The 15,319-nt window shown below is 38.6% G+C and overlaps 1 protein-coding gene across 1 annotated transcript in view; it reads right to left on the bottom strand.

Moving 5' to 3' along the window:
* LOC136883391 (acid phosphatase type 7) overlaps window positions 1–15,319 on the bottom strand; it is an 85,247-nt gene that overhangs the window by 45,497 nt on the left and 24,431 nt on the right. The window contains exon 3 of the mRNA XM_067155664.2: window positions 5,322–5,533. Coding sequence (XP_067011765.2) covers window positions 5,322–5,533 — 212 coding nt within the window. The remainder of the gene's footprint in view (window positions 1–5,321; window positions 5,534–15,319) is intronic.

Genomic DNA, 15,319 nt, shown 5'->3' with positions numbered 1-15,319 from the left:
AACCGTAAGTCAGTACGGGGAGAACACTCTGGTCAAAGACTATCTTCTTTAGGTGGGGTGGCATGTTGGATTTGAAGACTGAAGAATTTCTTCCGTAGGCTTGCCATCCTAGTTTGATACGTCGGAAGATTTCCGGTCTTAAGTCCCCTTTCATGTTTACAAGTTGCCCAAGATAGACAAATTCACTGACCTGTTGTAATGTGGTGTTTCCCACATGCAGCTTTCCTGCTGGGGCCCATTTGTTAAGCATTACTTAGAAAGGTTCATGGATAGTCCCACTTTTTGACAGGCTGAGACAAGATCTTGTATTAGAGTTTGTAGTTCATCGATGTCGTTGGCCAAAAGTGTAATGTCGTCTGCAAACCTTAAATTATTCAGCCTTTTCCCATTGATTTTGATTCCTGTGCTTTGCCAGTTGATTTTTGACATGGCCATTTCTAATACGGCTGAGAACAGCTTGGGAGATATGGGGTCGCCTTGCTTAACACCTCTTTGAATGGGAAAATCCGTGGTTGGCACATTGATGTTCACGAAGGCTGAAGAGGTTTCGTAGATATGCTGGAGAACTCTTATGTAGGCAGCATCGACGCCATGTTCAGCTAAGGCTTGCATAACAGCAGCGTGGCTCACCGAGTCAAAAGCCTTTTCAAAGTCCACAAAGGCTAGAGAGAGCGGCATTTGATATTCATTACTTCTGCTGATAACTTCACGAAGGGTGAGTATATGGTCGATTGTTCCAAAACCTCGGCGGAAACCTGCTTGTTCAATTGGTTGGGCAAAATCAAGCGTTGAACTGATTCTATTTGTCAGTACCTTGGTGAAAACCTTGTAAAGGACAGAAAGCAAGCTAATAGGGCAATAGTTTCTGATGTCATGTATGTTCCCTTTTTTGTGCAGGAGAATTATCATTGCTCTGTTCCAAGATGAAGGGATGAATGCATTGTGTAGACAAGACGTGAATATTTTTGCCAAGTGGCTTAAAGTTTCATCACCAGCAAGTTTGAGAACGCTAACTGAAAGGTTATCGCTACCTGCGACTGAATCTTTTTTCATACTGTTTATAGCATGTCTGATCTCAGATGGGAGAACTTCCGGGACTTGGGAAATGTTGGATAAGTCAGGCAAGGACAAGTTATCATCAGCCTTCTCGTACAACTTGCTATAAAAGTTCCTGATGAACTCAAGAATTTCTTCCCTATCAGTAATTCGTCCGTTGTCCCCATCTAATGCAATTAATTGCTTCTTCCCGATCTGTAGCTTCCTTTTAGCAGACTTCAAACTTGTTTTTTCAGATAAGCAAGTTCTCAGAGTATCTTCATTGAATTTCTTTAAGTCGGCTTTAATTCTCTTTCTTATGGTTTTGCACAGCTCAGAGTACTGTATTTTGTCACAGTCAGACTGAATTTTCATTTCTCTCCTCCTCTTTAGCAAGTTCCTGGTATCGTCACTGAGTTTCTTATCACGAGTGTTATTCTTTTTCAACCCTCCAATTACTTCAGCCGTATCCATTAGCATTTTTGCCAGATTTTCACCAGTTGTGTCATGTAGGCTTTGTTGAAGGGCTTGATGGAATTTCTCTTTATTTTCTTCTAGATGTTTAAGATTTATTTGTTTCTTTTTCTCCCGCACTAGTTTAAGTCGATGTTCCCTAATGTTAAACTCGGCTCTAGCCCTTACTAGTCGGTGGTCACTACCAGTATTGAATCTGTTGAGGACTGATACATCTTTAATAATTTGAGGGATGTTACAGAGAACAAAATCGATCTCATTGGTGAATTCAAAATTGGGACTTCTCCATGTCCATTTACGCCCTGGGTGTTTCTTAAAGAATGTGTTCATTATACGCATGTTGGTGTACTCGGCAAACTGGACCAATCTCTCCCCTCTCTCATTTCTCTCGTCTATCCCATAGTTTCCAATAACAGTTTCACCAGTCTTACAGGTTCCAACCTTCGCATTGAAGTCACCCATTACTATCTGAAAGTGACAGTCACTCCCCTTCTCACAGGTTTCATGTAGACTCTCATAAAATAATTCTAACTCATCGTCTGAGTGGCTTGATGTGGGCGCATACGCTTGGATCATGTACAATATATTCTGATAACTGTTGATACTTGAGACACTCTTCCACCATAGTATTTGAACAATTTGATTGACATGAAGAAGGCGCTGACAGGAATAGGGAGTTTACATGGAACGGAACACAGCAGAACAGTCTTCACCGCTGTCTGCTGACAGGAAATTCTAGCACTAGAACTTGTTCATTCGTAGATCACAAGTGTACAAACGTAATGTTCGTGAAATTTCACTGATCATTTCGTATGATAGCATTGTTTTTAACCGTAACATTCGACCATACTTTTACTTCAGCCACACAACAGATTGCCATTCTCTATTTACCTGAACCTCCTATATAGCCTACCTGTCAAAGATGGTTATAAGAGTTAGTTGGAGATATAACTTATAAAATGTGAGAATCATTCCATTACTGCTAATATCTGTATGCTTGCAAAATGAAAATGAAATAACTTCCTCAAGGTCAACATTCATATCAAGGTATGCCTATAAAATAAACAGCAATGAGCCATACAACTTAACTTCAGGATAAATAACACAAGAATAGACTGAAATTACTCATTCATATAAGTCTACACAATACACCAAAAAACCATCACACATAACATATTACAAACCAACTGCTCTTCTCCACTTTTCAGAGGCTTTCCTGTCCAATACTCCACAACTTCAACCAACATGACATACATTATTTGCTCATTTAACATAATTGCACACTTGGTCAACTTTGTTGCATTATTTGTCGTTAATAAATAATAAAAATATTTTAAAATAAAAATTGTTAAATTAAAAGTGGTTGTAAACTTAATAATTTAAGAAATATTGGTAGAACAATACTGCAGAACTGACAACCAATCAGAAAATGACCTCAGCCAATGAGGTTAGTCAGTACAATATTAGACTGCCCCCTATTTATTTAAACATAATTCCGTAATTTATAAGGAATACTTTTCTAAATAACCACACCCAGGTGACTGGTGATGATCATGATGATGATGATGATGATGATGATGATGACTTTTCTAAATACTGTCCGGCCCTTTGGCGTAATGATCAGTGTATTGACCTTCGGTTCAGATCGCCCTATCTTAATCCCCAGCTGGGTGAGGGATTTTAACTTTGCCTGGTTAACTCCTTCAGCTTGAAGGCTTGGTGTTTATGTTTATCTTAATTCATCACAATGCAAATCACCAAAGTTCTGACTCCAGGTAATTGGAAGAAGAAGTAGTTTCTAAACACCAAATTCTCTATTTCACAAAACAAAAGCACAAGGAAAAAGAAACTGTATAAAACAAAATTAAAATGAAATTTCTTTAAGTTTTAAGACAATGATGTACCAAGTGTATGTAAAAGTCTTTTCCGGTTTCACTAGGAACATTATGCAGCGTATGAATCCGACATATACATCAGTTTGTTCGTCTGACACTAACCTACCAACACACACAAGTTGAGTCCACCAAATACTAGTGTCTGTGTTGTATCGTTCAGTGATCATGTCAATGTTTGTGTCTGGAAAAGAACATCTGCAGCACACATTGCTTTTCTTATTTAATCAAAAGAAAAAGGGTGTGGAAAGTCATCATTTGCTGGTAGAAACATATGGTGAACATGCTCCATCGATTAGAACATGTGAGACAATTTAAACGTGGTGATTTCAATGTGAGAGACAGTGGTGGGACCAGAGCGGTATTGTGTATTATGACCTCTTGAAGCCCAGCAAAACCGTTAATGCACAACACTATCGCCAACAAATGATTAATTTAAATCACACACTGATCGAAAAATGACCGGAATGGGCCAGAAGACATGGCAAAGTGATTTTGCTACACAACGAGTTGTCTCACACAGCAAAACCAGTGAAAGACACCTTGAAATCACTTGGATGGGACATCCTTCAGCACCCGCCGTACTTCCCTGACCCGGCGCCATCCCCTAATCACCTCTTTGCATCAATTGGGCACACGCTCACAGAACAGCACTTCAGCAATTTCGAGGAAGTTGTAAAATGGCTCGACGAATAGTTTGCCGCAAAAGACAAGCAGTTTTTCTGGCGTGGTATTCATAACTTACCTGAAAGATGAGCGAAGTGTATAGAAGCTGATGGCCAATATTTTGAATAAACAGAAAAAAAGAATTTCCCTTGAAAATGATGTGTTTTCTTTACCACAAAAACCAGCAAAAGCTTATGCATGCACCTAGTAATGTACCAAAGAAAGCATTACAAGTATAAGAAACAACATTTTGAACTTCATATCTGAAGTAATTATGATATACAAAGGAGAATGAATGGAAGAGGGGGAGGGGGGAGGGATGATTGCAGAATCTATATATTAAGAAAGTTCACTAAAAAGAGCTTTGGCAAATCCGTCCACCCATTCTACTGGACCAATTTGCTTCATTTTTGATTTAAACTCTCCAGAATTACCTGTCGGTGAATCATGAGACATTGATAGGTTCCTAAGTTCAACCAACTTTGAGTAATCATAAAATAAAATCATTACATGAACACTCCAATAATTGCAGGCAAAGGCTTACCCTAACCTGCAATACGTTCTGTACTTAGCAGGTTGCTAAGAGACTAACACTTAAATTAATATTCTGATATATGTGACCTTCATCCTTAGTAATGTCATTGCATGCAGCCATGTTTGATTACTACCTGTCAAGCCAGAGAGTATACACTTCTTCTGATGATGGAAGAATACTATTCTCTGCTAGACACTCTTTGATTCTCTGACCTTCCCCAGCTTCTGAATATACTCTGACAGATGGACAACTTACATGCTGCTAAGAGAAAACAATCTACATACTGTACGTGCAAGTCGACTAGCCTTCTGTATGACCATAATAATGCGCAGGGACAAACTCTTGAAAAAGTGGGTAGTTTACTTACTCGAACCAGTATTCAGCCACTGCCAAGTGTATGTTCCACTATCTCGGGCAAGATCATTTGAAAACATTAAGATCAAGATATGGCCAAATGGTCGAAGCACAGAGAATATTGTATGGAAAGAAAATTAATAAATTTATAAACTACATTATGAATTAATCAGTTATTATCTACCAGTATTAAATGTTCATAAAACTACTGAAAAGGGCAGGCGGCAAAACAATATGACTGTGACAGGCATACCAAGGTGAGTTATCTGACTTAATGCTGCAGAGCAGCATTGGTGGGTGGGGGGAAATATAAAGTGGGGGGGGGGGGGGAATAGGAGCAGTAATTTGAGCAGAGGAACACAAACCGTGTTGAGATCATAGGCAAAATCTCCAACATGTAAGATAGCATCATACATCCCACGCTGAGTTTCAGACTGCAGTCGTGCCAGAGATTGAGGGTTCTCATTTCCTAGATCACCATATACTGCCAGACGTGGTTTCCAGTTCTCTTGGTCAAGAGGTGGAGTACGGAACCAGAACACCTCGGACCAACCAAAATTACTGCCACAGTGGTACACTGAAATAAAGAAACTGTTGCTATTATTCTCATCAAGTTATATGACATATCATCTGTGACAGGAAATAACACACCCCACCTCTACGCTGACGATCTTCAGATTTATCGACACTGCAAGACTTCAGACTTAGATGAAACAATACAAGATATTAACAATGACCTCCGACGACTCAGTATATATGCACAACGAAATTATCTTATACTAAGCTCCACAAAATCTCAGGCAATCATAATTGGAACACGAAAATTACTGAACTGCTCAAACAATATTGCAATCCCGCCTATCCTACTGAATGGTAACATTATTCCCTACAATAAAACAGTTAAAAATCTTGGCGTAATTATAAATGAAACACTTGATTGGTCTGATCACGCGAAAATCATCTGTAAAAAGATTTTTGGAGCACTTCACCCTCTTAAACGGCAAAGGGATGTATTTCCATTTGAGCTTAAGGCCAAACTAATACAGACGCTGGTTCTCCTTATTCTTGATTATTGTGACGTTTTAGTTGATACGACAAGAGAAGAAACACTTAAACTTCAACAAGCACTGAATTTCTGCCTGCGATTCATTTACAATATTGCGTACGATGTTCACATTACCCCATACTATAAGGCTCTTTCATGGCTGAAGCCTTATAAACGTCGGCAGCTACACATTTTAACGATGGTGTTGAGAGTACTAGCGGAAAGTCAGCCACTGTATATTTCTTCTAAATTCACCTTTTTATCATCATTTCACAACTTAAATACACGTTCCAGATCCACTCTTTCTATTCCATTGCACCGCACAAATAAAATTAATAGATCATTTGTAGTGACCGGCGCCAGATTATGGAATTCCCTGCCAGCTCAGGTCAGAGAAACTAGCTCTTTACAAAGGTTTAAGGTCACCTGCCGAGACTACCTGCTGAGGACAGCTAACTGAATGGCTGAAGTATGAATGTGTGCGCGCCTGAGGATTAGTCATTATTAAGAGTTCTTACTATTAATTAGTTTTATATTAACTTAGTAATGTATTTAAATTTGTTCTCAATTCTATTAATTTTTTGTTTGGTTTTAACTATTTTAAATATCCCATAATTTTATTTATGATTTTGATTAGTATGTGGTTAAGTGGAAGAGAGGGCCTCGAGCCCTAACTTCGCCACTGAAAAAAGGCATTAATAAATAAATAAATAAATAAATAAATAAATAAATAAATAAATAAATAAATAAATAAATAAATAAATAAATAAATAAATAAATAAATAAATATTTAAAACTTAATAACACATCAGAAACCTGTGATCACTGTGGTGTATGGGTAAAATCTCTACCACTTGCTTGTTGGCTCCAACTTCAATTTCCAGTTCAGTCTAAAGGATTTTATCCTTGGAGAGGTCACACAGTATTGGTGAGATTCCATCAAATTGTGTTTTTGTTCTATGTATGTAAGTCTACAGGACAAAGATCTCGAACCTCTCTCTGCCTTCAGATGATAGTTCAGGCATCTGTTAGAGTTCTGTGCAAATAAAAAGAAATAAGGTTTCTTTTTTATAATTAATCCCATGGTTGGCAATAGTGTCCTACACATCACATATTCTTAGAACCTGCGCTTCCTAAGCATTATTTGTTTGTTTAACAGTAACTGCACTGCGTGACAATTGCTTCAGGTTAAAAGTGCAGTTATTTCCCTGTCCTGCATTCTTGAGGAATTTTGAGGTTACCTCACGAGATTCATACGTATCTGTCTTCAATGGATTTGACTCCCAGGAAACATAATTCGACAGACATTATCGCAGGATACTTCTATGACAGAATGCAGGGATGGACATGGAGATCAGTAAAAGGATTCAACAGAGAAGTGCATTATACCAGTGTGTGAAAAACCTGGTGTGGAGGAAGTAACAATGAAGTGTAAAGAGATGATGTGTAAGATGTACTGCTGCCTAGTACTGACAGACAGTGGAGACCTGGGCAATGGTTAAAAGACAGGGGAATAAAATCCAGGCCAGTGAAATTAAATTTTTAAGAAGTATTATAGGAAAGACGAGAAAAGATAGAGTAAGAAATGAGGACGTCAGGAAGGAAATTTGAGTGGAAAAGCTCTTTGACAGAATGGAGAGGGATAAACTTAGATGGCTTGGCCATGTTAAGAGGATAGAAGAGGGAATAATGCTGAAGTGAATGATGGAGACCCAGACTAAGGTGGTTGAAAATGATCAAAAATAGTATAACAAGAAGAAACCTGGATTGGAACCCCGTTGAGGAGGAACAATGGTGGTCAGATAGAGGAAGATGGAAAGGTGCCATAAACATCCCAACTCGGAGGGAGCTGGATGAGGGAAATGGATGATGACTTCGATTTCTATGACACAAAGAGATGTAGTCATAAAATTTGTATTTGTGAAAGTGCTGTAAATCAAAATATTCAGTGATGAAAACAGACTGGCTTGCTTTCACTTCCAAAGAAACACCTTCTAACAGGAGAAATGCGTAAGAAAAGTCTTGTGGGCATGTAGTTGTCATGATTAGACAACTGAACAGTGGAAAAGAGTTTGTTTCTTCTGATGAAAGTCACTTTGAAGTGCATAAAGGGTTCAACATGTGCAGTGAGGAAAGAATGAGCCAACAAATTTTGCAACAGACTGGTAACACCCAGTGAAGAAGACTCTTTGAGGGTGTTTCACACAAGGAGGTCAAGACTCTTAGTGCCAGTCAATGGCATGATAAAAAGTGAAAATCTGATGAAATTCTTTATTTCTTTATTTGATCCATACTGACTTAAAGTGTAAAGATGGAAAGTGACCAGTACATCGAAATCTTGGAAAGGAGAATTCTTTGTGGGCTTCTTGAAAGGTTTCGATAACAACAGAATATTTCAGCAAGACTTAAAGAAAGTTATTTATTTCTTCAGTGATAACAATATTATGTGTTAGATTGGCCAGAGAACTCCCGTGACATTAATCCCATAGAAAACATTTGGGCTATTTCCAAAGGAGACTCACAAAACTTGACGGTTAAACAAAATTACGCATTATAGAGAGTCTAACTTAAGTGTGGTGAAGCTTGGCCAGAATATCATGATACCAGAATGCACGCAGAGCGAGCTATGCTAGCAGGGATGAAGAAGAAGAGTGGGGGGTACATCAGAGTTTTAACAGAGAGTGTGAGACAGCAAACTTGGCATTCTACAGTGAAGTTAGGAGTTGGACAGCTATACAGGGTGAAACGTAATTCGCGCACTCGGGCGCTGCAGCGCGACTCCTCACATGCCAGCAATAAAAAAATGTCTCTTACAAATTTTTGTCTTGCGAGTATATCCGGTAGAAAACGGACGTTGAAGAATAGCAATCTGGCAACACTGTAACCATATGTAGGGTAACTACCGCTGTCAGCACAATCAGGTTGTGCTGTACAGTTGGTGTAGTGGGTAGAGTTTTTGGTTGGCATGCAGGAGGTCGATGGTTCGATCCTGGGTTGAGGCGCATTTTTTATTTGCTAATTTCCATCTGACATTACCTACTGTAATACAGAATGGCACCGTTTCTGAGGTCACATGTATCCTACATTTACAACATTTTGTAACGCTGAAACAACAAATACCTGGTTAGACTAATAAGAAATAGACAGCTGAAACAAACAGGTTTCACATCTAGTAGATGAAGTGGTGCGAATAAATTCACGCCTTTCAAAGCTTACCAATGAAAACGATTGTTCGTCCATTTCTAGGATCGTAGTATGTAAGTGCAAATGGTTTCTAGAGGACCCGCTGCAATCGCTGTTGACGATTAAGATGCCAGATACCATACCACCTGGACTACATTTACGAAATAAAAAACATACGCCTCAACCCAGGATCGACCACTCGACCTCCTGCATGCTAACCCAAAACTCTATCCACTGCACCAACTGTACAGTACGACTAACTTCTGCTGGCAGAGGTAATTATCCTACATGTAGTTACAGTGTTGCCAGATTGCTACTCTTCAACGTCGTTTTTCTGCCAGATATACTCGCAAGACGAAATTTTGTAAGAGACATTTTTTTATTGCTGGCATGTGAGGAGTCGCGCTGCGACACCCGAGTGCGCGAATTACGCTTCACCCTGTATATACTGAATTGACACCACTCGAGAAGACTGCAATGGACGAGTCTATTCCACAGACTGAAACTAAGCCCATTCGCAAGTGCATTCTGGCTAGGCTCTATCATGATGAACTTAAAAAAAGTATGGGCTCAAAGCTTGTGGAATTTTTGACAAACCATACAATGAAACATTCTAGCTATTGAGAAAGATTAAGATTAAATGAATAAATTCAAAATAAATATAAACTGTGTACGTTAGTGTCATAATCAGATTAATTCACACGGAACTCTAGGTTCAGTCATTTTTGTTATAGTTGAAGAGACAATGAGGTGCCAGAATATAGTCCCACAGGAGTTCTTTTATGTGCCGATAAATCTACTGACATGACGCTAACGTATTTGAGCATCTTTGAATACCGCCGGACTGAGCCGGGATCGAGCGTGCCAACTTGAGCTCAGAAAGCCACTGCGTCAACCGTCTGAGCCACTCAACTCGGCAGTCTGTAAAAACTATCGCAAATTAATGTTAATTAAATGTTATCTTATTCAGGTACTTTCTAATTTTATTAATTTTTCATTAGTTTCAACAGAATGAAAACACTTCAAGGTTTTAATTATATTATAACCTGGGGGGAGTCCTTGTGGTTCCGGGCAAAAAGGGGGTGAACTGCGTCGTTGCCAGACATCTGCAACATAACATATTGGGTTCAGCAAGAGAATCCAACACTAGCCTCTTTCACTCCAACTCCAGCACGTAACCTACAAGAGGTGTCCCTGTTAAGCTGAGCAACCCATTGGAAGATTGGGTATCCAACCCCAGTGGGAAAATGGATCAGCGAGCCGACTAGTGCTGGGGGACTGAGGATGATTCTCATCCTCAGTTTAAATGTGGAAAGAAACAGAGAAACTACCACATTTATTTATTTTTCCCTAGTAGTGCATGAAATTATTCTCGCTGTAAAAGATTCCAGGATGATTCTCATCCTCAGTTTAAATGTGGAAAGAAATGGAGAAACTACCACATTTATTTATTTTTCCCTAGTAGTGCATGAAATGATTCTCACTATAAAAGATTCCAAGGGTAAATCGTCCTCTCAGTTGGATCTCCGGGAGAGGACTACGAGAGAAACTCTGGACCAGGAAGTAAAGCAACATGTTGTTCTGAAGAGGTAAAGTAAGGTAGGAAACAGACTCAGAATAGGAACGTGGAATGTTCGAACACTATTACAAAGTGGAAAACTTGAAAATGCCAAGCAAGAAATGATAAAGAACTGTCTTGTTATCTTTGGCATGTCTGAGGTGCATTAGGGTGGAAGTGGTCTAGATATAAGTAGTGATTACCATTTTTACTACTCAAGAGAAGAGAAGAATGGAACCAATGGAGTAGGATTTCTACTGAAAAAAAAAACCTTAGAGGGAAAGTTATTAAAGTAGATGCAGTTGATGACAGGATAATGATGATGAGATTAAATGGTTAGTGTATGTTAGTGTGTGTTTTACAGATATGCTTTTAGTGTTTTAATTTACATTGTATTTGCTATGTGTTTGACAGACTGAAAAGCCTTTACTACATTTGAGATTAAAGGGACAAGGAAAAGATTTGGTGCTAATATAGGTGTATATGCCAACCAGTCAACACCCCGAAGATGAGGTGAAAAAATATTATGAGATGACAGAAGACACAATTGAGAAGGAGAAAAAGGGTGCTTCTGTTATTATTATGGGAGATTGGAATGCTGTAGTTGGAGAAGGTGAGGAAGAGGGAATTGTTGGAAAATATGGACTTGGAGAAAGGAACAATAGAGGACAGACCCTAATTGACTTCTGTAAAGAGAACCAGTTAGTGATAAGAAATACATTATATGAACACCACAAAAGACGCAGATATACTTGGACATCTCCAATGAGTATTCAAACATATCAGATCGACTATATCATTATAAAAAAAGAGGTTCAGAAATGGGATGAAAAAGGCAAAGTCTTATCCGGAAGCAGACATGAACTCAGATCACAACCTAGTGGTAGCTGAGGTGGAAGTGAAACTAAAGAAAACCACTAAAGCTGCAGTTAGAGAGAGGCTAAATCTAGGAAAGCTTAAGGAAAAGGAAAACCGTGATGAGATGGAGAGGATTTTTACCTAAACGATGGAAACCACTGTAGAAACAGGAAACATAAATAAAGACTGGATAGCAATTAGAGGTGGAATGAAAGAGGCTGAAAAACAAGCACTTGGCATAAGAGAAGGACGAAGAAACAGAAAAGAGTGGGTAACAGAGGAGATGTTGGAGAAAATGGAAGAGAGAAGAAAGTGGAAAACAATTAAAACACAAGAAGGCAAAAAGCAGTACAGAGAGCTAAATAATGAGTTAAGAAGAGAAACTGACAGAGCTAGAGAAAAGTGGTTAAGTGAGAAATGTGAGGAGAGAGAGTTTGGAAAGAGAAGGGAAATATGAACAGATGTCTCAAGAAGCAAAGAGGATGGCATTTAAAAGGATAAGTTGTAGGACAGAAGGAACAATTGAAGGAAGTGATGGAATAATCTGATACAAATGAGACTTTGAAATAATGGAATGGATATGTAGAGTCTTTGTATGCAACTGAAGATAGGCCACTAGACATCCAAATAGAAGAAGAAAGTAAAGTGCCTGAAGATGAAAAGGGATGCTCTATACTTGAGGATGAAGATGCACTTGCTATTAAAGAAATAAGACGAGGAAAAGCATGTGGAATTGACCTACCAATAGAAAATGTAAAAGGGTTAGGAAATAAGGGTACGCAAATTTTAACATCACTTTGTAACAGAATATATGAGACAGGCCAGTGGCCTGAAGATTTTCTAACCACAGTGATGGTCCCTATACCAAAGAAGAGGGATGCATGTGAGTTTGAAGATCACATGACTGTAAGTCTGATTTCCCATGCAGCAAAAGTACTATTGAGAGTCCTGAATCGAAGGCTATATAAAAAATTAGGTGAATCGATTAAGGAAGAGCAGTATGGATTTAGAAAGGGAAAAGGTACAAGAGATGCTATTGGGTTACTAAGAACTATTAGAGAAAGATACATTGAAAAAGGAAGACTGGTATCTGTGACTTTTATTAACTTGGAAAAGGCTTTCAACAGAGTTCAATGGGAGAAATTGATGAAGAAGAATGGAGTAGACTGGAAAGAAAGAAGGCTAATTAAGAACCTTTACATAAACCAAACTGTCCAATCAGAACAGGACATGATCTGTCAGAAGGGAGCAGAATTGGCAGAGGGGTGAGACAAGGCTGTTGTCTTTCACCAATGCTGTTTAATATATACCTGGAGGAATTAACTGCAAATTGCTTTCAAGGAAAACAAGGTGTGGCAGTTGGAGGAAAAAGTATTGAATGCATTTGATTTGCAGATGACGTGGTGGTTCTAGCAGAAACTGAGAAACTGATGGATGCTATGTTGGAAAAATTGAACAGATCCTGTAAGAAGTTAAGCATGAAAATGAATAGGAAAAAGACCAAGGCAATGATCATGGGTCGAAGAAGGACTCAACAGCTAAAATAATACTTATGACGGGAAAGGAGATCGAACAAGTGTCTACATTCAAATATTTGGGAAGCATAATCAGAAGTGACCTTTATTGCTTGGACGAAGTGAAGACTAGAATTGCAATGGCCAAGGAAGCATTTGTGAAACAAAAGACACTGTTGAGTGGGCCTCTAAATAGCGACCTTAATAAGAGGTTAGTGAAGTGCTTTGTGTGGAGTGTGGGGCATTATGGGGCTGAGATTTGGACGTTGAGAAAAGAAGAAGAAAGAAGACTAGAAGCATTTGAAATGTGGATCTGGAAGAAGATGGAGAAAATCAGCTGGCAGGAAAGAGTAAGGAATGAGGAAGTATAAAAAAGAGTGGGTGAAGGAAGGAAAACAATACTGGAATGCATTCAAAGATGGAAGAAAAATTGGATAGGACACTCCTTGCGACGAAATTGTTTAATAACCGAAGCATTGGAAGGGAAGATACAAGGAAAACTGAAGGGAGGAAGGAAGAGGTATCAGTTCGTGAACAGTGTAAAGGTAAATAGAAGCTATTGGAAGACAAAGAGAATGGCTGAAGAAAGAACAGCGTGGAGAATTCATGCGAAGACCTGCCAATAGGCAAACCACCAGTGATGATGATGATTTCATTATTAGCTTTAAGGTGGCTGAAAGAAGGAAATACAGTATTTGGAATACTGTACTTATCATGTACTGACAGGAATAATAACCATACAATAGAAATGCAGGCAGCTGGTAGAACAGGTAATGAACTAAAATTATGACTTCCATTTTGTTCAAAATTCCAATTTATTGCTGGGGATTTGATGACAAACAAATGAGACCATAAAAGGAAGAAAGGTTCCTTTGTTGTGCATCTTCTTTCTAGTCCCAATGGACAGTAATCATCAAGGTGGTTTCAGGCCTGCCTTGTTCTCTTTTATCCACAGCAATGTCTAAACATTTCTTCACAATGTAATCATCCAGTCTACACATCACACTTGTCCGAACCGTCTCAAACATGATCCAGACAGTTTATCCATGATGGGTGCTACTTTAAGACTATCCCTGATATATCCACTGCATACCTTTGCTTTAAGCATGGCCCTGCTAGCCCTTAGCAACATGTGCCTTTTCACAGTGTGATGTTTCTATTCACGGATCTTTCTTGGTACTATACAACATAGCAAGCCTTACAGCTGCTTTGTAAGTTTTGCCTTTTGTTCTAGCAGGCACTTTTGCACCACATAAAACTCTGGTTAGTGAACACCATTTGCTCCATTTGTTCGATGTATAATGCATCTTTCTAAGCTACTGATATTAATATGGAAGAGAAAGAACTGCACTTGTAGATTATACTGAAAAACAGCTTGCTGGTCTATTTTAAATGAATAATAAAATGTAGTATGTAGATGAAAGGCAAAATTCCATAATATCAGAGACTGCATGTAATATTACAACTGACCTTAGGTTCTCTAGTATAAACCTTGAAAAGGCTTATTAAAACAGAATCTCACTCTTCGTGAAACTAGGCCTATATGAAAGAATAAGACAAAAATACCTGGACATTATAGGGGACAAGAACTTGAGAGCCTTGCAACAGTGTTTTAGGTTTCAACAACATGTGTCCATTAGTTTCATATGCCCCAGATTCTGACACATGGAGTTAATAGAATATATAGAATATAATCACAATTATACTACAATAGATCAAGATCTAAAAATTCTACAACGTGAACAAAAACGTCCACTTCTCAACATTTTAGAGAATTTTTACATCAGTATGGATCAATATAACAACCCAGCCATCAACTTAAACGAGACAAATGAAAAAAAGAACATAATAAGGAAAACTCTTATTCCGATCATTTGTAGTAAAAAATAGGAACATAAGAACTCGCAATTATTACACTCTGTTTCAGTCACCACCCCCACTATTCTGCATACTCCCATTCTCTCACAAGCCCCACCATTTCCCCACTCCACTTCCTTGCAGCAACATGTCTTGCATATCGATTGCGGGAGCAAGTCAGTCGAGAGCTGGACTCCATAATCAGAGAACACGGGTGATACAAGCGGGCCACATAACGTAAGTTAATTTTCATTCTTCATAACTTAATCTACATCTTTGTTCCTGTCAGTCACCACTTTTCAACCTTAATTTGATTTGTATTATCCATTTTTACAGAATAAAATCAGA

This window comes from Anabrus simplex, chromosome 11 (assembly GCF_040414725.1).
Source record: "Anabrus simplex isolate iqAnaSimp1 chromosome 11, ASM4041472v1, whole genome shotgun sequence".
NCBI classification, from domain to species: domain Eukaryota; kingdom Metazoa; phylum Arthropoda; class Insecta; order Orthoptera; family Tettigoniidae; genus Anabrus; species Anabrus simplex.
This window is presented reverse-complemented; position numbering and strand designations above follow the sequence as displayed.